The following is a 25,604-nucleotide window of genomic DNA, read 5'->3' on the forward strand; positions in this document are numbered from 1 at the left end:
AATTATGACACCTTGGGAGCAGGCAGCGAGACAGATGCAAGTGATGCAAACAGTGTAGCCACCTACAGCTTTAAATGTTGTAATATTTTTAATATGAAAACTAATGACTTTGTTGCTTAAGAACGTGGTTTTAACTGTTTGAATTCTAGTGAAAATACTAATGATTCTGTTTTGATGATGTACTTACAGCTCTGTGTCATTACAGGTGTTTATTTAATAAAATATAAGGGCTCTAAATGATGTTTCAGAAAGGTAATGTTGGAGGATTGCACAAAGCTCTACAAGGGTTTTATTCTATTTGTGATATTGGTGTAAAACGATTTGAGACTTCTTTGTAAAGTCTTGTTGACTTGTTATGGGTACAGTAGGTGGTACTGTTGCCATTTAATGGAGACAGGTCATAGACTGGTAATGCAGATAAAGTTATGGTATGTAGTAAGTTAATGCATATGCTTGATATATATGCTGTCTACTGTTTTGTTTCATCTTCATTCTTTTTTATTTAAAAGCTGTAAGAGTTCAGTTCTTTTTTTTCTTAGCTGCATTCTGGAACATTTTTTTGCTAGTTTATTACATTTATGTTGCAGTAGGAATTAAATAAGGTAAAATTAGCATATCCTTTTCTATCATTTGTTTTGTCCTTTGCAGTATATATTTTCCTCTTTCATTAACTAAAACTGCAATAAGATCCATGGCTTAATCTGCTTGTTTTTATGCAGTGCTGGAAATGTACAGCAAACTGAAAGAACAGATGAATGTAAAAAGGTGAGTGAACTTATTTCTATGAGTAAAATACAACATTTGTAAGTAAATGGATGGAATAGCAAACACAGATGTAAACAGGTAAGTATTCTAAGTCCTGTAGCTTGGTACGTGTAGTCTTCTTTTCATAATACCTTGTCTGTGTTTCAAGACTGTAACCACAAGTGAACAAATGTTATATTAAATATACAGAGTTTTAGGAGCTTAGTGATTGCCATGAAAAATAATGTTTACGTAAATAAACATGACATGCAGTGAAATTATGATTATAAAATGCCAAGGAGGGTGTATTTTTTTTAATACTTGAAAAAGTTTAAGGAGCAAGAATAAGATCCTTAGGGAGTAAAGGTCTTTCAGAATACATTAATACCTAATTAATCTATCATCATGTATTTAAATCAAATTCATTTTTCAAGAAAAAAGGACATTTCACTCCAGATAACTTTCTTTAGCATAGAGATACCAGATAGGTCTAATCTTTTGTTCAAATGGAACTATGAGAATGAAGTGCAGAAAATATTTTGTGGTTTGTTTTTTTTCCCCTTTGTGACAGCTGGACTTGTTAAAAAAAAATAAAACCATAATTAAAAATAAATTGTTAGAAGAATAGTTTCTAACTGATGTGTGACCAGTTGCTCCTTCTTCTGTTGTGTCTTCAGTTTCCATCTTCTCAGAGAGCCACACACTGCTGCTGTAACCCCAGTATCCCCAGTTCTCTCTCCATGGAAGCTTGGCTGCCCCTGCCCTCTGTAGCTGTTAATCCTATCCCACTGGGGCTGCTGCTACTCCCTTGCACCTTGTGCATGCCCACCCCAGGAGCACCACTGCTGGTGTTTTCTTCTTCATGATTTCTACAGCATCATTACCACCTTCATCCGTGCCTTCTTTTCGTACAGCCTCAGTCACACCAATTGCTCCGTGTCTTCCCTTGCTGGATTTGTGATCATTGTCATTACCTCTTTGTGCACCTGGCACCACTGCAGCAAGCTCCTGCTAACAAGTCTGTCTGGACCTGACTGTTTCCGTTTGGAACTGGCTATGCATAGTCAGGTGTCTACAGGGCTACTGTGTAATCTAGATTTACTTCTGGACTGTTTGTCTGGATTTCTTTTGTCTGGGTAGCCAACACCTCCAGCCATACCACCGGACATCAGAAAATCCTCAACAATGGGTGCTGTATATGAGTAAATGAGCTCTAAAGCCTGTGTGCAGACATGTCCAAAATGCATCAGATCTACTGTACACATCAAATCAATCCACATTGCAGAAAATCTGATGCATCTTTGACAGTGTTATGTATGCTACATGATACTTGGGCACACATGCTGTCTGGGAGGTCTTCTGCAGAAGAAGGCTCTGTAAGAGCCTTAAGAGTAACTTAATAGCTATGGCACTATTCTGTCCCCTTATTACAATCAAAACTTGCTAGACGTGAACCAGTGTGGTAGATCTTGTCAGCTTGACTACTATATGCTATTTCCTCTGAACAGGACACTGGTTTGACATCTGCTTAGAGCAGCTGGCAGCACATTGTAGTGTTTTTGAAGCAGCTCAGCAGACAGCTGTAAACAGTCCTATGCCCTTGCTACTGTGATCAGAGAACAGACTACAGGGTGTGCTGCCTGAATTGCACTGCTTCCTTCTGCAAGGTAGTCTGTAGTGTGTGCTACCTTTAGCGTGTTGAAAATACAGAAGCACTGAGATCAAGGCTTGCATTCTGTCATTCCCTTGCTGTCAGGCAAGACAAGCAGCATCCCAGTTTTACAATTGAAAGGGAAGTTACAGTTCCTAGTGTCATTAGGACATTAGGACAAATTCTCATCATGCAGAGATCACTTAGGTTAGATAAACTTACAGATGGCTTTTAGCATTTTGATTCCACGTTTGCTAGCAGTTTTGTAGAGTCCACTGATGGTTGATGTGCTTTCTGAGAAATCATCAGCATTCTTTAAATCTAAAACTAAGTTTCTATTATTTAAGAGATTCAGATCTGATAATTTTCCTGTGGACGAGTTGCCAGACAGGAAGTCTTAAAAGTCAAAGGATGATACACTGAATTGAGGGGTTTGGACATGTCATTGTCATACCATAAGAAGATCTAAGAGAGAGGGGACATGCCATAGCTTTGATGTATCATACCTTGAAATCACATGGAGTGTGGAAGGTTTAGACTCTGCTGCAGGCTATTGCTCCAGCTGAGATATCTCTTTCATTAGCTACGCTACAGTTACTACTTTGCTTGTGACTTACATTTCCCTATAATACAGCCCAGAGGTGGCTATCCTGTGAATTACTTGCAGGTAATTCAAATGGTAATTTCCTTGTGGCTTAGCAGGCCACAGAACCAGAGAGTATCCTGGCCTTTGTCACTACGTGATTGAGCAATAGCAAGTACATCCATAGCATCAGTGCAAAGACCTGATAGCTGATGTGTGCAGATACAAGGTGTTTCAAAATTGACCTTTCTGAGTTTTGCTGTGAAGCTTTCCCGGAAGAGTCATAGAGGCGCATTCACAATCTGTGTCTTAAAACAATGATGAAAGTTTATTTTAGGCAAAGATGGTTTTTGGCATATGCCTTTACTGAGCTTTGTAAATGCAGCAAAGCTTTCATTGGTCTTTTCTAAAAAAAAGACTGCTTTTATTTTTTTTAACTTTCTCTGCAGCCTCTTAGAATATATCTTCATTTTTCCATTTTCTTAGTCTTGCACTATGAATAAAACTAACATTTCTAATGTTCAAAGGCAAGGAAGACAGAAGTGTGGATATTCTGTTTTTGGGAGACAGTTGTTCTAGGATAAAGATTGGAATTCCATTTCCTTTTCTCCATGGCAGATGCCTTTTAAGATAATGCAGGATTTTGGGTCTGGAATACATACTGGTTTATGCAGATGGGATGGAGGTTTACTGAGGAGTCCGAAAAGCCATCTATTGATAGCAACTTACGGTCCCTACAAACATGTGCTAGATTTGAACTGATGACCTAGAGGTGAAAGTCTCTGTATCCTATTTATCTGTCTCTTGAGCCATGGATAACACAAGTTGACAAGAACTATAGTTGTGAGAGGAAGTAACTGTGGAATCTGCTCCAACCAGGCACAATTGGCTGGAAAGAGTTATGGAGGGTTTAAAGTCTTAGCTGAGGAAGCACAAGGGAGAGGTGTGGTTTTTCTACTGCTGTCCAAAATACCCAGTAGGGACTATGCATTTAGACTGAACAATCTCAATCTTTAATTTTAAGACAGAGATAAGGTCTCACACATTTTATACTGCTCTGTTACCATGGTCTGTGCATTTGGATTTTGATATGTGTCTCTGGAGAAGGTTCCCAGCTGCTTCAAGTGATTGTGGTCTAATTGGGAATTGTTAGAACTGGTGGTTTTGCAAGTCTTCTTCCACAATAAGTATTACAAAAAAACCCCAAACCCTCTATACAATGAAAATAATTAAATAAATCAATCTGCTAGGGTTGCTGTTGAACCTTCTCGCATCTACTGTGAGAAGAACTAAACAAAGAGTATGGTCTTTCAGAGTGCCCTGAAAGCCTTGGATTTGTTTTCTGACCTTACTATAAGCTTTCTTCTAACTGTGGGAAGGACAGAGTTGATTAGTTATTTGGGTTGCTAAGTCTTACTGAGAAGGTCATGCAGCCTTTCTGTGCATAAACCTTCCAAACATTCAAGTAAACCTTAAGACATAAAGAATGCAAATAGGAAGACTTAATAATTTATATAATTTGATTCTACCCATGTCTGTCTGGAAAGATAATGGAACAGAGAAAACTGTGATCTGATTTTGGTTTTCTGCATTGTTTTGGAGCCATGTCAAAATGAAGCACTGGATTTTACCAACTGCAAATCGATATCCCCATAGCCATCATGGATCTGGCAAAAAAACCCATCAAAATATGTACTTGATACTGAGCTGTCAGCTGCTTGCTTTCTCACCATTCTCATGACCCTGTTTGTTTGACAATTTCTGTTTTTAAAAAATCTCTGACCACATCATTATGAATGAAAAAGGTAATCCACAGATCTTGGATTTTTCACACAGCAACTTTTTAATCTGATTTTCAGAAATACTAAGCTTTTGATGCACTTTACAGAAGTTTCAGAGTTGGTAGTGCCCTGATCTCAGTTCATGGTCCTTTGGGGAAACTGATAAAATTGGTATGCTGGGGAAGTTTGAAAATTAAGCTTAGACTTGTTAAGGCAACTAGATTTTTAAAACAAACCAAGTAAATAATTTTTCTTGTGGTGGAAGGTCTTCAGTTGCAATTTCAATATATCATCTTCAAGATCTCTGTGAATGTGACTTTTCCACAATATTATTCCAATGAGCTTCCCTTAAATTTGTTTGGTAGAATACAAAAAGTTTTTCATATTTACTCAATGGAAATGCAGTAAGCAGGAATATACAGTATTTGCATTTGAGGGAAGCACAAAAGCTGGAGAACACTACTATTTTTTCTTCATAAATTAAGTTTGTTTCCTTAATTAAAATAAAGTAAGAATTTTAAGGTTATTGTCTGTCCTTGTGTTTTTTCAGCAGGAAGTTTTGGGACATGGCTATACATTTCTTTACTCAAAAGGCTTTTGTGAAAATACATTATGTTCAATAAAATTCACAGCCTTTGAGTTAATCTGGCTCCTGTCCTGTGTAGCTTCTGGATTGCTCCAGTTTAACTTGATGTGGCTTACTTAATAAGTTGTGGTATTTCTCTTAATGATACTCCACTGATTAAAATCCAGTCCTGCTTCTTGCTAGTTTTAGAAGCTTCCATTTTTATAGTTGGAGATGTTAGAAAACTGTAAGATCGATTTTACTGGTTCTGAGGACAAGATGGATCAGTCTTATCATATGACCTCTACTGGTGTTTCAAACTTGTGTCTTCAGTTGCTAAGCTTACATTACAAATTTTGCGCTGGGGAACATATTATTTTAAGATTAGCTCAGAAGAATAGACAGAGGACTGCTATATTTATATAAAAAAATAACATTGAAGATGCTTCTTTAACTTATTTGTAGTCAAATGGGTCATCCTCACCTTATATATTTGATAATATATGATTGGAACTAATAATATTGTTGTCAAAATTTTCAGCATAGAGTTAAATCTATGGAATGTTTTTAAAGCAAAACATACAACTACATCAATCCATGAAATGATAACGCAAAACTTTTTAGTTTAAATCCTGACCTGCAGGTGACCTTCAAATTAATAAGACTTCGGTGCTTTATCAGAACAGATGTTAAAAGGGCAAGGTCCCGAGCTCCATATATATATATAATTAGTGGGGGACTCTAGAGTGGATTTAAAATGGATTATGTTAATTTTGATCTCAGAGGCAGCAGTCAAAAACCTTCCAGATGAACTAACAGTGTTCTGATAAGCTGATCTGTATAATTTAAATAAAAACCTTTTATACGATTTTGATGCTATTATGGTTTTATTCCCCAGAAGTCTCACCATGTGGCACTCCTTGTCATTTACTATTTAAAAAACCAAAAACCACACACACAAACCTCCCAGACCCCTTCTTATCTGCAACATTCCCATTGCCCTATGTATATTTTATATAAACCAAGTATATATTAAACAAAAGCTCCTAATTTGCACTTGAAACCTCTTTATTTGCAGTCTCCTGAAAGCAGTTGTGTTCTGGAATAAAAGAGATTTTTCCCATCCTCCAACTGTGCTGAATTGTTAGCTTAGAAATATCTTGATTGAGAAAACTGAAAAGAATTTATTTCAGAATGGAACAAGAAGTTACGACTGTAGTATTAATAATTTTTTATTGCTCGTCTACAGAAGGGGAGCCAGCAGCTTGAATTGTATTTCAGTTTGAAAGTGTTTACTCACTATATCTGCAAAGTAATATCCAGAAACAAAAAAACTGGAAAGGACAGTTTTCCAGGTTTTCTTGAACATTTGAAGGGACTTTGCTTATATCCAGCTTTTCCCTTTCAAAATGGTTTGGTAGTTTTCCAGTACTGATTGTGTAGGACTTTCAAAAAGAAAAAGAAACTAAGATTCCAATACAAAAAGCTAAAAACAGGCTAAGGATATTATTCTGCATTTGTGGAAAGAAAGGATTGGAACTAACAGCAAGTTAACTCAGTCTGATCTCAGTTTTTCTACTTTTCCCATTCAAGACCAAGCTAGAAGGCATTGGTTCATCTTATTCTGTTCTAATAAGCCAAACTAAATGCATTTTTCCAAAAGCCTCCTGGGCTGAGTGGCTGGTAAGAATACTGCGTGAAGGAAACTTACTGTCACATCTACAACTAATTTCTGTCATATTCATGTTCAACCTGTTTCCTGCACCTCTCTTTAAAATGCTGTCAACATCATGGATTTGTTTATCATGGTGCTTCTGTTTATTGCTTCTTAGTTTAGCTGTCTATCTCAGAATTGTCTCACTTCTGTTTTGCTTCAACTTTTCAGTAAAGTAAAAATTTTCAGAAGCATTCTGCCTTAGGAGCCTGTGTGGCATTTCAAAATGAAATAGAGAAGGGAATTGACTTCAGGAGCCTGACAGCTCTGAATCACCTCCTCGTGGTTTTTAACTCTCTACTGATTATAAGAGGGAGCATGGGAAATCAATTTCCCTCAGTTAAAATTTCATTCTTTAAATGTTTCCCTAAATCAGCTGCAAGCATCAAAATTTACTTGTATGCTTACAGGCCTGAAGTTGGTAAATGGTTTTAACAAGTCTTGGCCACAACCGCTGTAATCTATGAGAGAACTGAGAGTGAAGACAGATAAATAACTGTAGTAGTAGATAGAGTTGATGTCTTGGTGTTTGGTAGCTTTCTGTTGTCAAAATTGTTTGAATCTGTCTGTGGGTTTTTTATATTTATTTTGCAGTCAAATCACTTTTTATGCTTAGTTTTAACGTAAGTATTTCTTTAAAATCATAGTCCCTTATGTAAAATTTCACAAGATAGCTATGATCATACTGTACAATATCTGCATAGTGTATGGACATGAGAGGAGGTATTTCTTTCTGTTTTGGTTTTTCTCTCTCTCAGGCTGTATCTTCCATATTTCTTGTACAAATGGTCTGTAGACTAACAGAACGTGGCATATTAGAGAAAATTACGCAGTCTTTGTTGTTTTGGGGTTTTTTAAAACCCTCTGACCTTAATGCTTATTCAAAGTAGTCGTTTTCTTGGTGGGATATACTGTATTTTGTCAGAAGAGTGAATAGATTCATGATTTACAGCAAAATATGACATACTGCTGGAAAAAATACTGCTTGAGATAAGTGTATATGTATCCTCCCCAGCTATGGATGGTGGAAAGAGGGTGGGTGCAGATGTGTGTATATGTTCACTTATACCTAAAGAAGGCAGATAGATTCAGGCACACTTTTCCAAGCTTTTTTTCATTGTTTGGTGCACATACTGCAATGTTGGGTGATGGGCAGTTTGTGTTTCAGAAAAAAGAACTCATAAAAAACCCTAATAAATTCAATCTAGAAGGGAAGATAATTGTTATTACTTTAGTGCCTCTATTTTGCAGGATGCTCCCTGTGGTGTTAGGACTCTGTTGATCAGAACAGCTAATACCATAGGAGTCTGTTTGAAATTTTGACTTGACTGAGTCACCATAACAATTCAGTATTTTTTGCCAAAATAAAGCATTATATGGATGATTTTTTATTTCTTAATTTTTCTAAGAACAGAGTAATTTTGCTAGATTTATATTGATTGCATGTATTATTGATACCCTATATTTGATGAAGTATTTTATTAAAAATTTATAAGAAGGTACATAATTTGATTTTAATCTCTTTGTAGATACTATTCTGCTTTAAAAACAATGGAACAGCTAGAACATCTGTATCTTCCTAGAGTTAGCCAGTACCGGTTCTGCCAGATAATGATAGAAAATCTTCCAAAGCTGCGTGAAGAAATAAAAGAAATATCCATGTCAGATCTCAAGGATTTCTTAGAGAGTATTCGAAAGCATTCTGACAGAATTGGGGAGACTGCCATGAAGCAGGTAAGCTGACCTAACAGGATGAGTTCGGTCCTGTTATCTACTGAAAATATCAGTGTTGATAGTCTCAGATTAGCCCGAAAGATTTGTCTAAGGATCACAGTCATCACATAGATCTCTGAGTGAAGGTGAAGAGTTGTGAAATGCTTGCTAATGTCTTGGCTAGTTTCTTCTCCTGGACGTGAAGTTGTCAGTTCTAGTGGTCCCTGGCTAACACAGGAAGCAGCAGTGTGACACCTCAGTAGCATCAAACTTTCTTTCCAAATCTGTATTGGCATCCTGGACAAGAAGTAGTTTCCTCCTTGGGAAAGGAAGGAGAAATGCTATATATCTCAAGTTGCAAAAAATTGTCAAATACTTTGAGTAGTCAACTAGACAAGTCTGTAACCGAGCAGCTACTACACTAAAACAAAGAGCAGCCTGTCTGGCCAGCTGGCGAGGGTGAAAAAGACTAAAAGTGTTGAGATAACTGCCTAGTTCTTTCAAAAGTACTACTAATACAGAGGGCTGAGGTGAGAGCCAGGAGGAGACTGGGACAGCTGGAGCCCTTGCCTATTCCATCACAAAATAATTTGCTACTTCAAAGCAGTGGTGCTGGGCAAGCTTTAAAGCAGTTAATGCTTTTGAAATTTATTTGGAGAGCAAGTAAGGTTTTCATTTCACTTTTTGTTCAGCAGAGCTCAGGTTGGGTTGCCATTTTGTCATGTAAGGTTCTTGTAAAATGCACTGTTGATTATTATAAATTAAACTTAATTGCAAGATTATGCTGTGCTGCCTTGTTGTATTTCTTTCAGTAGTAAGGACAATATAGTGCATTTGGCTTTTGCAGCTGCCTGCTCACTAAGGCTTAACTGAAGACAGCAAATAAAGGGCTGGAAGCTCTGTGATAACTGTACATCATTGACATATTGGTTCTCTGTTTGCATTTTATGATCAGGAAAACTACAGATTACTTTAAAATTTTTTTTACCTTTAAAATTGTGTTCTGGGGATTAGGGGAAAATTATGCAGAAATTCACTATTGAACTCATTTATCATCCCAAATCGATTAAAGACAAAATCATTGGTTTAGGCTGAGGACACGTATCTTGGAGTTTTACTGATGTGTGTTCAGTAGCACCACCTGTTTTCCATGTCAAAGCATATACTTAGCCATGATGAAATTTGCATTACACCCCTCTTTATTGGTACTACTCTTAAAACAGGCACAGCAGCAGAAAACCTTTAGTACCGCTCTTCAGAAGCAGAATAATGTAAACTATGGTCGGAATATGCATTTAGGTAGAAGCAGAATTTTGGAATCCAAGAATGACATTACATTGAAGCGAACGTTTGAAGATGATGATGAACATGAAGAAGAGGTAACTTTATACTAAATCAGTACATCTTATTTAAAGTGAATTTTGCAGGTTTATTGAACAAAACTTGCAGTATACTGTCTGTAGATGGTCAACATCAGTCAGGAAGAACGAGAGAACACCAGTCCAGACAGCATTTTGGAGGGAAAAAGTGCTGCCAAAATATTAGTTGTATTAATGCTAGCTTTAGCATCATGTTTGGCAACATTCAGTTGTATAGGATTGTAATTATTCTGGAATTGAGTTGCAATTTACATTATACATTACCTGCCCACTGGAATATTCTGCTATTGCTAAAGCCAGCATTTCTGTGTTGAGGTCTTCAGCTTGTGTTAGTAGTATTTACGCTATCAAATAGTCAGTCTTTATAAACTGAATAAAACAGCGAGTATTTAGACATTTAATTCTGGTGCTCTGAAAACAGTGAAAGGAGTCTGGTCTTGTAACAAAATCTAGTACTGCAGTACAAAGGGAGGGGAGAGTTGAGTGATTAATTTACTCTTTTGTGATGTAACTCATCCATTTTTGGGTCCTTATTAAGTGGACAAGTTCTATTGGTAATGTGTCATGTTTTGCAGATGATGTGCTCTTTATGCTTCATAAACTTTTCTTTTTCCTTTCCTTCTTCAGGTTTTAACTGCCCAAGATCTTGTAGACTTTTCTCCAGTCTATAGGTGTTTGCACATCTACTCAGTTTTGGTATGTATTAAGGTGACCTCCACAAGATATTTTACTTTTGAAGTTGGATGTTAATTCTCATATTTTTCATACTCTTAATAGTTTCTAAGCAAGCAAGCCTGTTGCTTCTCGTAGTAACATTTCTGGATGAATCAGCTGAGATGGCATGTTTTATTTTATGTGTATAATAAAGAACACACAGCAAGACATTAACTACTTAAGTGTTTTAAGAATATATGTACCATATGTATATCTGCCTCAATAGTGGTATCAGCACTTTTGCAGTTTCCCCAGGTGTTCCGTGTTACCCAGATGTTTGGGGAGATCTGATCAATATTACAAAACAGGAATATTCAGTCTGAATCTTGTGGAAATCAGAATAGTAGAGCAAAGGAGCAAGCAAAAACTGGAGACTGGGACAGGCTGTGCTCAGGCAGATTAGATTGGATTCAGTGGTAGAGACACAATAACCCATTTTAGCTGCTGTAAAAGGGATACTAACAAGGGCGAAAACTTTTTTGGGAAAACTTGGTAACAAATTACTTCTTATTTTCTCACCTTTCCTATGTCTCATTTAATTTTGTAGTCAGATTACTTACAGAGTAAGTATCAGGAGCATATAGATCAAATACTTTTAAGTATTGCTAATCCTACAATCTCAGCTGGACCTGGCTTCAAGCATTCAGGCTGGGTTATCTTCTTTTTACAGAATCCTTGCAGTTGTGTAACATGGAAGCTTGTATTTTGAAATAATGTTTAAAGTGTTATTTCACTGTTACTTTAAAAAAAAAAAGGAATACAAACAAAAGGATCGCTAATGTCAGTAATTGTTCATCTCAATGAAGGAACAGGAGGGGCAGAAAGACAAGCTGCCAGAACTATTAAAAAAAAAAAAGTAGACCATTTATTTTTACAAAGGAAATAAGCATGAAATAACATATAAAAAAGAATGTGCAAAGTTAAATACATGAATTGACAATTTTCTTCTGTTAGTATAATAAAAGAACAGGAAGTAAAATTGATAGATGACATTTAAAAGTAGTATGTGATTGTTTTTCACCTTGACAAGGATCCTGATGTTGAATCCTTGATCCAAGGATATGCTCTTTGGGTTTGCACAGAAAGTTTACCAGCCTCCAAATTTACTGGAGACAGAAAACAATTTGGAGTGCTCTCTGATATCAAAACACCAGTTGTTGATATCTTCAGAATAGGCCTTCTGTCCTTCCTACCAATATAACCTATTTAATAAGCCATGGTAGCATTATCAAGAATTGTGGATTAACCACTTCTTGGAGTCCTTCTTGTTTACTTCCTGGTGTAAACCATCTCTTTTGGAGTTTAGAGAACTTCATGATGACACCAAAGGAGTGGAGTTGATACCAGGTGGTTTATTCATTACATTTTTATATCAAAAACTTATCTCATAGCAAATGTCACCTTCATAGTGAATTGTCTCTCTTCTACAAAGTTGCAGAAAATACTCTATTTTTACAAAGGGCAGAAATTTTCTACTCTGCTGTTTCTTGTTGAAGAAGAAAGCAGGATTTTATATACGCTCAGAATACTACATAGTTTGTGATTGCAACATGGTGATTGCGAGATACATAAATACCAAACATAGCCTGTGTTTATTGATTGGTAACCTTTCTTTAGACTAGAAACTTCTGGACAATATACATAAAGAGCTTTTTTTAGCCCATATATTATGTGAGAAGGTGTATATTTAAATTCTCGAGAAAACACCCTTGATCCATTTGGCATGTAGTGTTGCCTTTTAACTAAACACTGTATAGCAGTACAAAATAAATGTAAATATGGTGTGAAACAATATTTAATACATGAACAATATTCCTAAAATTTGAAACCCAACGTGAACTCATTTATTATTTCTATTGATATAAACTCATAAATTTTTTTGAAGCTGGGTGAAAGAAATGCATTGCTTCAGTATATATTATCTTGCCTTTCCTTTGCTTATTCAGTGAGTGAATCATCAGGGCTGTTGCTGTGTTCTACTGATTGTTTTAGAACATCTGTTTAAAATAGTTGTTATGCCTGAATTGCTGATCTTGACCCATAGGATAGCACAGTCTATAATCATAAGATATTTTACATCTCCATTTTCGGTGTGGATTTGAGAAGAACAGCTACTTTTTTTTACTTGAGAAGCTTGTGTCAGGACTGAGTAGAGATTTGGCATTGGAGGTATAATTCATATATTCGTAGTGGCTTTGTGCATCTGAAAACTGCATATTTGGGCTGGAGGTGAATGGTTAGTATGTCTGATCAGTATGTGTAAGTACGAATTAAAGCACCCTGTGTAAAGTTTGCTGCAACAGAAATGTTCTGTTTCATGTTCGTTTCACGTGGATTTTTTTGCTTTTAAGCCAAGTATCTTTTTTACTTTCAGATTTTGTTAGGTTAGCAGTATTTCTAAACATGATGAAATATTCATTATGAACTTAAAAGTTCTAGATTTAAACTTTCTTTGTTATATCTTATAGAGGTAAGTATTGCTGGCTTAGTAGTATACAATCTCTGTAATAATTTGATTTTAAGATTTTTTGGAAACCCAAGTAATGGAATTCTAAATAGCACTGGCCTAATCATAGGTTCATAAAGTAAAAACAAACCTTAAAAATGCTGATCTGCTTTATTCTGCTTGCATACAAATTACATTGCGTTCAGTAGGTAGATGAGTCAGTGTAGCACTGATTTCAGATGGACAGATGGTTTCTACTGAATAGTCGTCTTAATGAGATGAGTAGGATGTCACTTGAATTCCTCACAATATAATCGTTAATCACAGGGGGTATTGTATTTTTTAGGACCATGATCGGAGAAAAATCCAAATCCATGCTCATTATATTTACCAATTCCAAAGAGAATAAGCAAATATGAAATAAATCTCATGTGGTTTTTTTCCCAGGCAAAGCTAATGCAGGCAGTGTTCAGATGTATCATATATTCACAGAAGCATTTTTGTAACTTAACTTTACAATGCAGTTAGTTTCTTGAATAACCTAGAGAAACATTTTAGGAGACAATGGGTTTTAGTTGTAGAGTAATAGGTAATATGTCTTGTCTATAAACATTAATATACTCTGAAAGCTGTAGTTTAAAAACATAAATATTGCTTAAAATGCATAGTATTGTTTGACAAAATGTGGGCATATGAGCGATTTTTTTTCATTTACAGTACATTCTGTAGGCGACTTTAAAAAAAAGATAATTTTAGCATATTTCCTGCATGCGAAACTTTGCTGGTGTCAGCTGGAGGTCTATGTGTGGCATAAATGCAAAATATGTGGCTTAGTTTAAGAGAATTCTGCACTTGAGTGCCTTTTTCGTACTCAGATAATGTTCTTGTTTTAACTAGTTTTGTCTTGTTTTAGGGTGATGGAGAAATATTTGAAAATTACTACAGAAAACAAAGAAGGAAACAAGCAAGATTAGTTTTGCAGCCACAGTCAAGCATGGTAACCAATACTTTTGGTTTTGCATTGGCTTGGGTTGCAGCTAATTCTTAGTGGTATTTCTATTCCTAAACTTGTTTTCTTTTTCACTGAAAGCATGAAACAGTAGAAGGCTATAGAAGATACTTCAGTCAAATTGTAGGGTAAGTTTTTTAAATGAAGATTTATTTCAGTTTTACTATATTGATTCTTATTCAATCTCAGTTCTTCCATTGTCAAAAAACTTTCTTCTGCAAGATGCAGTTTCTGCACAAATCATGTGGGTGGTTGTGGCTGGATCTAAGCAGGGAAGAGCATCCAGACCTACCAGTATGATGCCCTACAGGGACCCTTCAGCAGCCTGAGCTCCAGCTGGTGTGAAATAAACTTTTCACATTTTGACTTCACACTGGGCAAAGCAGAACACCAAACTGACCAAAGTGGCACTGCTCGAGTGGAGAAGGGTTTGACTATGCTTGTGCGTGAAAGGGTAAAATTTGCTCTAATATTAGAAACCAGTAATTTAAGCATTTTTTTGTTTTAGTTTCTTTGTAGTAGAAGACCACATTTTACATGTAACCCAAGGACTGGTAACTAGAACATACACTGATGAACTCTGGAATATGGCCCTTTCCAAGATCGTTGCTGTTCTTAGAACACATTCAGTAAGTGAGAAGTCTTTATCAGTATTGCAGTTTAAATCCTCTTACTTCAGAGCTGTGTATACTTAAAGCTGGGGTAGTAACAAAGTGAAAAATGACGTGCCTCTCATGTTTTCTTTCCCTTGTGATTAAAAATTGCTCAGATTTGGGAGGGAGCCTGCCAAGCTTTTGTTTTTCCCAACAGTATCAGGCCGTGATCCGCAGCCATGGGCTATTTGCATAATCCGCCACTGATTTACAACTCACTGGGTCTTCCAAACCTTCTCTTAGTCCAGCAGTTTAGAATATGCAGAGTTAATCTGCTGTTATTATTGCAATCCGTCCTCATTAGTCTCAACTGACCTCTTCATTAGATCAGATTGAATAGTTCAGCACTGAAAGCACCACCAGGAAATAGTTCCTAATTATCATTCCAAATGCAGTGTTTCCAAAATAAACTCTCACCAGCAAAACCCTTGGAGCTATCTCTTCAATGCTGTAGTAGTACTACATTTATGTTGAAATAAAAGTACTAGAAAAATTCTGTATCAGCTGAGTATTTCAGTACATTCAAAGCGTGTCTCCTAAAATTACATTTCTACCTTAGCTCCAATGGAATACTGTTGTTTACTCAGACTGACTGATGGTAAATTGCTTCAGAGTGTACTATTAGTATAATTTTTACTATTGGAAAAAACAGAAGAATTTTTATCTTTCCCTTTTTAATGTTTGCTAGAAGCAGTTCCTTTATGCAATGTTATTTTTATTTTTATTAAAATTGATCCTTAATTCAAGAAATATTTTAAATTTCATATGTACTGATGAAAAACGGGGAAGAAGTTCAGGTTGCAATCACAGTTTTATCATAGGACTTTTACTGATCACTGGTACATGAGATGTTGTCATACTTTTAAAATCATTTGACAGGATTGGGATAAATTGAGATATATTAAGCATTTTTTTAAGCTAAATACTTTGGAAGTTAATTGTCGATGTGTATGGTTTTATACACCTATGTAAGACTATGGTAATTTAAGGACTAGCAGTAATGTAATCTCTGAAGAACTCTACAGTGTCTTGTCATGTAGTTGATCACTATTTGATCACAAAATACGTAACTCCCATCAAAACCAATTCTGTCACAATCTCTTGCTAACATCATCCTAGTACAGACTAATGTTTTGGTAAGTGTATATTGTCTTATGAGGTATCATAAACCAAACCCTTACTTTAATAAAGTATGCTAAGGGCAAACATGAAAGAAAGGTGAAACTGGCATATATAGTCTCTAACCAATACTATATTCTCATGCTACTTTGAATTATTTTAATATCAATATTTTTTACTTTATCCAGTATAACAAACAGTGAGGCTGAGGTGAAGACCTTAGTTGTATGACTCCACATCTCTGAAAATAATATTTCAGTCATTTAGCAGAGTAAATAACGTCTTGACTTTTTACCATCACATTTGTAATTTGAACTTCTTTAGAAAGTGTTTTATAGTCTTTTCCCCAAACAGCTGGGAAACTGTCTGATGTGTCACAGCTAGCACTAGTTAGATCCAGGCTTGGTGTTCATAAGAACATCCTGTGGAAATTTCTCTGGTGTTGATTTAGCTAAGCATTTTGATGCGTGGTTATGTTCCACTGAAATAAATGTAATTTGCTGATTTTGAATCTCAGTACGACATACTGATATTTATTGAAACTCATGTTTTCGTTTACTTTTTATGAGCATTTATATTACTGATAGTTTGTATAAATTCAACAAACACTTTTACATAGCTAGACTAAGCGAAGACAAGTGAGTTAGTTATTTTTTACTAAGGCACTCAGTCAGGTAAAAGGATAAGGCTGGAGAACAACCTTCTGTGCTTTAATACTCTTTGAAAACGTATGTCCCATATTTTAAATCTTTGTAACAAACCCAGAATTTCTCACTTTCAGTCATATTGCAGTGATCCCGACCTTGTTCTGGAACTGAAGAATCTCATTGTAGTATTTGCTGATACTTTGCAGGTACATACTATATTAGTAATTTAACTGAAATTCCTAGAGACAGATTTTTCCTTTAGGTGAGTAAGTGCAATGCTTTGAGTTTTCCTGAATCGTATATACGAATCAAGAACAAAATCACACAATAATATTTTTTAAATATATTTATTTCTTGCCTTGGTTCTTCCTTTTCAGTATTATCAACTTAATGTATACATTCTGGGCTATCCAGCTAGTATCCAGTTATTCATATCTGTGCAAAATTAATGTTAGCTTTGTAATTTGTGTACATTTTTGTCTTTCATAAATGGTTTACTTCTGATCTTAAGCAAGAATAGCATTGCAGTCATTAACTTTAGCTGCAAGACTAAATGAACATCATTGGCAAGTATTCTTGCAATGTTTAATAGAGTGATAAAAAAGATTATTTATATGCATAAATAGCAAGTTAAAATGTTACAGAGAAATGGGACAAATTTCTGCTTGAAAACTGAAAGTATAGGATAAAGTATTTGGCAAGAATTTACTATGTAATCTTCTAATTGTAGTGGTGTGTTTAAAGTATTAGAATTTATTTTATAGAAGTAACAAGATGGAGTAAGTCTCATCTCAGAGTCATGAAGTGATGTGATAGGAATAGAGTGTATTCTTGAATTATGCACTCTTTTCATTTTTGTACCTTAGGGCTATGGTTTTCCAGTGAATCGACTGTTTGATCTTTTATTTGAGATAAGAGACCAATACAATGAAACACTTCTTAAAAAGTGGTCTGGATTGTTCAGGTGAGTATTTAAAAATAATGGTGCCTTTTGTATTTCATCTGTTGGTTTTGTCTAACTGTAAGGGGTTTTGTTAGATTGAAAGAACTGATTAACTCAGTATTGTGTATGAATTTGGGGTTGGATAGGAGTAAGATAATCATCACATGTAACTAATATTTAGGAGAAGATCCATCAAGTACTGCTTCGGTAGTTAATGGAGAGGAGAGTCTCCAAAGGGACATTATTGCAGAAACATGCAGGAGGCATGTCTTTTTTTCTTCATTAGGAACCTAACAACTGTAGGCTACTGCAATAGGGGCATTAGGATCCTAATTTGGATTGTCTTAGTGTTTACAGTTAGCTGATACGTGTATCTCCCTGACAGACTACTGACATTGCCAGTATGTTTTCATGTTTTTTTAATGCAGGTTGGTTTCCACCTATGCCTTGGAATCATTTGATGGAGTAAATTGCAAACCCAGGAGTACAGCAGCCTGGGACTGTGCTCCAAAGCTTGTTTGCAGATAGGGTGTGATGTCTAAATATGCAGGAATTGATTACCATAAATATGTTACATTGTATTAGAAAAACCCTTAAAATTAAATTGGCCACTTAAGGTTCTCAAGCTCTCTAGACTCCTAGCGTAGTCATTTGACTAGTAGAAAAGTCCAGAAGGTACTTAAATAACACTGTGGCCATAGACCTAGTTGAAGTTCTCTGAATCATCTCCATTGACTACATGTAGCTGTCGTACCTAAGTGAGATGCTCTGAACATCTGCTTTAGTGTAGGCTACCATAATTACTGTGTATCTCGGTATGGTTTATCCTGGAGTAGACTAGCTGATCTAAAGTTCCTTTGCTCTATTATGCTTTGAGTCATACATATTAAAACACTTTCAGCTATTTTTTCCTCTGTGATTAGACATTAGTATAAAGAGTGAGCATATACGAGGTACTTTCAAATTAAAACAGTTTGGATCTCTGAAATTACAATGATTGCAGCTCATAACTTTTTAAAGCTGCACACCTAAGTGTGGTAGTAAAATTTATATTTATTTATGTGTTTTAGCACTCAAAAATACTGTAAATAAGTTATATATGTCCTAAATTTTTTTTCACTTTACTAATTCACCAGGGATATTTTTGAAGCAGACAACTACAGCCCTATTCCTGTAGCAAATGAAGAGGAATACAAAATAGTTATAAGCAAATTTCCTTTTCAAGATCCAGAACTTGATAAGGTAAGGAAAAGTTTTATGCTATTAAAATTTGCTGAAAACCAATTAAGGACACTTGGGACAGTAATGATTTTTGCAATTAAAAAGCAATTAAAATTTGAAAAGCTAGGTAGATTAAGAGGCTAAATCACCTCCTTTGTGTGTAATTGTCTAGTCATAAGTAAATATGAAAATTAAAGCTTTAGTCATTTGCTCTTGTGTCTAAGTGAATAATGAAACCCATTGTTTTGTAAACAAATTAATAATACAGTTTAATTGATACATCTTTATGTAATTATAATACAGTCTGTCTTTAATTAGTTAAATTTTGTTGCAACTCATTGGGTTTAGTAACTCATAGTATGTTATGTGCTGTATTATTGCAAAAATACATGTAAAACAGGGATCAGTTAGAGACAGCAGCTTTTGTATTTCACTTTTAAATTAATTATTTGTGTTTGAGCATGTGGGGCAAAATAAACGTGAAGGGACTGTAAATAATTCTGCTGTACTAGCGTTCCAATAGGATGTTCTTTCGTAGCCTCAGCCATTCTTTCACTACAAACTCCAATCACAGAATGATGATTAGTATGTTCTGCTATTCAAATGTGGTTTTGGTAATACTGATGAAGAAATAACAGGCTCATGATGCAGTCTGTAGAGGGGAACTAAATCTAAGAACCACATGACAGTGGCGGTAGCTTTTGCAGAGGGAAGCTGGTTTATACATGATTCATCACTACAGATCTCTGCAAAAGTAAAAAGATACCCTGATTCTGTGATTCAGCAGGGATTTACCAGGCAAATGTAACAGCTGCATGTCATTAATACAGTATTGCAGTGAAGATGAAAAATTAAAGGTAGGTTTTGTGCTGATTTTTGAATAAGACTCCAGATTGCTTTCTGGAGGCTTTCCTCCATTCAATTCATTTACTAGGCCATTATAATACTAAAAGAAGATAGAATGGAAATCCCTTACAGTGTTGGACACATACCACACCCCAGATACTGTTTAGCATGACATATTTTGCTAATAAATCGCAGAGATTTTTAACTTGCTCTAAATAATTTGATCTGCTAGCCTCTCTCACTCTATGTATGATGTATTAGCATGTGGGTGTGGACATTACTTGTGTAGGCATGTGTAGTTACACATATGTGCTTAATACAAAGCTTTGACTCTTATTTCACAGAAGGGAAATATATTCTCTGTACCCAACGATTTTCATTTCTATTTATGACAGACAGAGATATTTCTGGTTTGTAGTTAGCAGCTCTTTTTGTAGATACTTTATGGGCAGAATCTCACTGCTGCTTAGTTTTTGGGCTGGTGAGCTTGAGAATAAAGCTGGGAATCAGATTGGATTCTGTTCCCAACTCCATCATTGACCAGCTGCATAGTGCTGGTAAGTCACTTAACATCTCTGTGTCCCTGTTTATTCATCTGTAAAGCAGGGAAAACATTTTTTTTTGTGTATCTCTGAAAAGAGCTTTGAAACCTGTATGTAAAGCAGGACATGATTAGAAATAAGGCAGTCTGAGACTTTTTTCCTGTTTCCTAGCAATTTTTGAAGCAGTTTAGTTGACTTCAAGCAATTTTAGCAAAGAGGCAGAAGCCTCAAAGATAATTGGCTTCCTAAAAGTTTTGTCAACTAGACAGTGGAATAGAGGAGAAAGAATCACTAAGTGACCTTGTTGAAAGAAAGGCTGCGGTGTTATTCTATGTGTTATTAGATAGCAGGGAATCCACATGGAGGGGAAACTTTATAAATGCTCCAACGTCACTTCTGTTGGCTGCTGTTTATAAACCCATCCATTTCACCTCTCTGTTGTTGCCTCAGGCTGTAAGACACTGGGAGATCCTATTGGGTGGCTTAATTTAAGCTACATTTTCACGTTTGTGGTTTTTTTTTTTTTAAAAAGTGTAAGTTCAGTCTAGTTGCTGAAGGAGCCTGCGTAGTTGATAGAGAGGAATAGACACCCTAGAGGGCTAATTTCATTTGATGCATCTCTAATGCCTTTTACAGATTAAGGGGAATTTCACCTCTGAAAATGTCTGTTTCTCTCCATTTAGTGTAAAAAGAAACAAATGTGTCTCATTTTTAACTGTAGGTTAGGATGAATCACCCTCACATCTTACAGTTAAGTTTATCATAGGAGTTGCTTGCAGCACATTAGGCAGAATTATGACCAGAACCTACTAGATATTTAACACAGCAAATCCAGTCTCACCGAACAAAAGTGACTCTTTTGTTTAGATTGAATGTGCCAAATGGTTTGATTATGTCATCTAATTTTACTCCCTTTCTGTGTTCAGAATTTAAACAGTTGGTTGTAGCTTTGTTGTTTTGTTGGGGTTTTTTCTTGCTGCCTACTCTAATAGTCAGACAGAAAGTGGCGTGTCCTTCTGTATTGGCCAGACACTGTAGAGGATAAAGAATCACTTGTCTTAGATCAATGAGTATATAAAGGTTGAAACTCAAGCCCTGCTGACAGCATGTTGTGATGATCTGAAATAGTTGTATGCAATAACACTTGTTTTATCTGTAGAAATTAATTGCTTAAATCAGATATAAAGATACTTGAAGTAAATCTTACTGTTTAAAAAAAGTTTGGTATCATTGTTAGTCAGGCACTTACAGGACATGGTTGTCACACCACCTAATAAAGAGGTATGATTAGGAGAATGTCAAGGTGATCTGTTTTGTCTGGGGTTTTAATATGCAAATGTTGAGCTGCTGTTGCTTAATGCTTTTTCTTTTTTAGAGGGAAATTGAATTCTCCAAGGAAGATACCAGTTGTTAATCATTTTTCTTATGCATTAGTCATAAAGTAAATAGAAAATTGTTTTGCAGATGTAAAAAATTATGTATTCAATGCAGAAATACCTATTTGGTATGTTTGGATTTAATTTACTTCTTTTTATCCTCCTAAATACAATATCAGCTTTAAAATTGAAGTAAGCAGCATGGTTTTATTCTTACAGACTACTAGTATTTCCCACATGTTAATTCAAATTATTGAAAAGTATTCAGACTGCTTTGGTTTGGTGAATCATCAAGAGAAAGTAAATACATTACAGTAAATATAGATGCCTAAACATTCTGAAGATGCTTTGAAAATCCCAGATACACTGAACTTCTCAAACCTTTTCTTTTTCTTTTGCACTGCTTTCTTTGGCAGAAAAAGTTTGCATTTTTGAACCTGTCATCCCACTTACATCTATCTTGTTCGTTCAGATTAAAAGCAGTTTGAGACCTGTTTTTTAATGTGTGTTTGTAAATTGCTTTCTACAGACACATCCTAAATTACATGAAGTCTCCAAACTTTACTGTAATTTAAATAAGTGATAAAGTTCTATTTTGCTTATAAGCTATGTAAACAGATGTAGAAGTCAGTTCAGTGCATACCACTGTTTGTATTTGATGAAAACCAGAACGGCTTAAGATAGTTTAAAATATCGATATTGTTAAGTGGCTTTCTAATTCTTGCATTTAATACCAAGCTCTCCTTAGAACCAGATTCAAGTGTAAGATTATCTTTTATTTTCACAGCAATCCTTTCCAAAGAAGCTTCCAATGTCTCAGTCAGTGCCTCAGATTTATATCCAGGTTAAGGAATTTATTTATGCAAGCCTTAAGTTTTCAGAGTCACTTCACCGCAGGTAAGCTTAAATTCTCAGGAATGTGACTATAAGGTAACCTATAACATCCAGGTGACCTGAAAATATATAGTAAAATGAAAATACATTTTCTTGTGCACTTGCTAGCGGTCTTTGTTTCATAATTTACATATAATTTAAATATAGTATTCTTTATATTTGTGATTCTCAATTCTATAACATATATTTTGTTTCTCTGTGTGTGTATATATATTGTATACTATATGTGTAGGTCTGTAGGGTTTGAACGCTGCTTGGCATGGTAAGCAGTCTTAAAACACTGCTGGGTTTTTTTTTTTAAACAGTACTGCCTGGATTGAATAATCTAGATATTTATTTAACAAAGCACATAACATTTGAAAAACGTACTTTCATACTCACCATTTCAGAAGTAATTGTGTAGCATCCCTGATTACTTTGAGTGGTCTTTCCCTCCTCAGAGCTTTGAGTTTCCTTAGCAATGATTTCACCAGCAACAAAACGTGCTGTCTCCATGCTCATTCCCTCTTCCACCCCACCTTTTTCTGATGGAAAACATCATAATTCTCACATTCCCTTTTCTCTTGTAGCCTTCAAAAGCTTAGTTTTAATTACACAAAAGAACATTTGTAGATCTGAAATCGGGAAGGTATTTGTGGACAGTCACCCACTTCTGCACTGTTAAAGATGTAAATGACTCGTTTTCACACATTCTTAATTGATACTGTTTATAATTTACACGTACTAATGAGCGCATGGTGACCTCCTTAGTAACTCATTAAAACCCACAAATTACTCTTTCCAAACTGCTGTGTCAATAAGCATGCCCAAAATCTAAAAATAACAGATTTTGCTTCAGCTTTGAAAACCAGTTAATGGATAATTTAGTAGGTGAAAGAAGTGTTCTGTGTGTTAGATCACAGAAGACTTGGAGCAACGAGAAAATAAATTCACTTAGGGAATTCTTAACGTTAGAAGTTACCTTTAAGGGAAAAAAATGACAATACTTTGACAGTAATACTTAATATTTCTATGTACAGCATAGTTACAAAAATAAACTTTTTTTGTCAGCTCAACAGAAATAGATGATATGCTCAGAAAATCTACAAATTTGCTGCTTACAAGAACTCTGAGTAGCTGTTTACAGAACCTGATTAAAAAACCTCATATAGGTTTAACAGAGGTAAGTTTTAAAACATGCTCAGAACTGTAATTTTAAAGACAATGAAAACTAAAACTATTCTTGTAAATGTAGATATACTGTGGTATTAAGATTTGTGTAAGAAAAACAAGTAGTGTTTGCTTTAAAGTGGAAAATTTAAAGAGGTGAAAGATGAAGTATAAAAAAGCATCAATGTCTGTTACGTAAATAATAACAATACAATATTGGGTCTAGTTGGAAGTGTATTTACACAGAGAGATGACAATGGAAGAGTTCTCTCTCCTGTATGATAAACAGAGGTATGCAAGAAATAAGCCAAAGACTCTTACTTCTTTGGTTGCATACTGAGCATAGTTCATGTGTTCTGTTCCTGTCCAGCAATTAGTAGCACACTGTTGAGTTTCTTTTCTTTCCTATAAAAAAAAGGGGAGGGGGTGGTGGAAATCTCTCTCATGTGTGTATAAACCTACTGGACTCAGAAATTTCAAATCTCAAGTTCACTCTAACACATGAATTTTTTTCTATAGTAATTGCAATTAAAATATTTTGGTAGGTTTCTGCATGTTGTTTCTTCATCGGGACTCTCGGTTTAACTTGTTTGTTGGACAGAATAAGGCGTTGTTTGTTGGAGAGAGTAAGGCAGGCTCCGAACATTCACTGGCGGTACCTGCAATGCCAGGAGGCAGCAGGTACCTACTGAAACATGCTGAGGAGAACTTAGACTGTTGCCGTTAGAGCAGTGTTATGTCATACTGGATGTTGGTTTTAAACTGCATGAACCTCTTGCATAGATGAGACAATTTTTCTGAGATGTAGTTTTCTATGTTCTTGAAATTGGTACAGGAATATTTTCAAAGATAGGAAAATAAATTCACTGGTATTTTTTGCGGTGTTTTATTATGAAGTCAATATGTTTTATGAGAAAAATGTTAAAAAGAAAAAAACTTTATTTTACCAAGCATTACGTTGTGTTCACTAAAACAGACAGTATGCAATGAGAATTAAGATATAATATACTGATATTTCAATTAATGTGCATTATGTACATTGTCTAATTTGTGAACTGGATGCAAATGCAGGTCCTGCTTATAAAAACATTTGTGTCATGTATAAGCAGGTTGTTACCATTATAGGGGAGGGAAGGAGTTGACAAACTTATATTTGAAATTCCCTAACTTCAGAATGCATCCTTCTGCAGACAATATTGTGAAATCCTTTTTTGTAATAGCAGTATTTTTTAAAATTATTTTAATGATAAAATTAGTGATTTACTTTTGGCAATGTATATTCCTCTTCCCTTTTTTAATTCTAAAATATAATTTGGATTTATTTCACCAAGTACATGTCTGCAGACTAAATTTTTAAAATGTTATCATTTGTATGTAAACTATAATATTACTCTGTAGTGGTATCTGAAAGCAGACATGAAAATTAACAGGTAATACGCGGTAACCTGAAATACTGTAATTAATTTCTAGTAGTGTTGTTGCTGAAAGAGGTAATCATTTACAAAATCAAGTAACGGTGGGGGATACAAAAAGGATTTTTTACAATAATTTTTTGCCTCTTGCAGCTTGTTCAAATCATTATAAACACAACACACTTGGAACAAGCCTGTAAATACCTTGAGGATTTTATATCTAACATTACAAATATTTCACAAGTGACTGTTCACACAGCAAGACTTTATGGACTTTCTACATTTAAGGTATGGTATATGTCATGCTTTATATGACTATGTCTAAAAAGTTACATTAAAATCACTGTAAATGAAGCATTTTAAAACAAAAGGGGTGAAGGCAAAGCTGCGCGCTTTCTCATTTTTTACTCAAACAATTCTGAACTGTTAAGAATTCAGTTGTAACACTGAGCAGATAAACACTGTTCTTTGTTATCAGTATGATCTGAAATATGTCAGTACAT

The 25,604-nt window shown here is 35.2% G+C and overlaps 1 protein-coding gene across 10 annotated transcripts in view; it reads left to right on the forward strand.

Annotated features, from left to right (window-relative positions):
* EXOC6 (exocyst complex component 6) overlaps positions 1–25,604 on the forward strand; it is a 96,018-nt gene that overhangs the window by 22,632 nt on the left and 47,782 nt on the right. For all 10 annotated transcript variants that reach the window (XM_056353062.1, XM_056353069.1, XM_056353063.1 and 7 more), the window contains exons 5-17: positions 720–765; positions 8,568–8,772; positions 9,975–10,130; positions 10,758–10,826; positions 14,204–14,287; positions 14,381–14,427; positions 14,808–14,928; positions 16,853–16,924; positions 17,585–17,682; positions 18,798–18,903; positions 22,434–22,543; positions 23,591–23,702; positions 25,255–25,389. In XM_056353062.1, coding sequence (XP_056209037.1) covers positions 720–765; positions 8,568–8,772; positions 9,975–10,130; positions 10,758–10,826; positions 14,204–14,287; positions 14,381–14,427; positions 14,808–14,928; positions 16,853–16,924; positions 17,585–17,682; positions 18,798–18,903; positions 22,434–22,543; positions 23,591–23,702; positions 25,255–25,389 — 1,361 coding nt within the window. The remainder of the gene's footprint in view (positions 1–719; positions 766–8,567; positions 8,773–9,974; positions 10,131–10,757; positions 10,827–14,203; positions 14,288–14,380; positions 14,428–14,807; positions 14,929–16,852; positions 16,925–17,584; positions 17,683–18,797; positions 18,904–22,433; positions 22,544–23,590; positions 23,703–25,254; positions 25,390–25,604) is intronic.

The sequence above is a fragment of the Falco biarmicus genome, chromosome 9 (assembly GCF_023638135.1).
Source record: "Falco biarmicus isolate bFalBia1 chromosome 9, bFalBia1.pri, whole genome shotgun sequence".
NCBI lineage: Eukaryota > Metazoa > Chordata > Aves > Falconiformes > Falconidae > Falco > Falco biarmicus.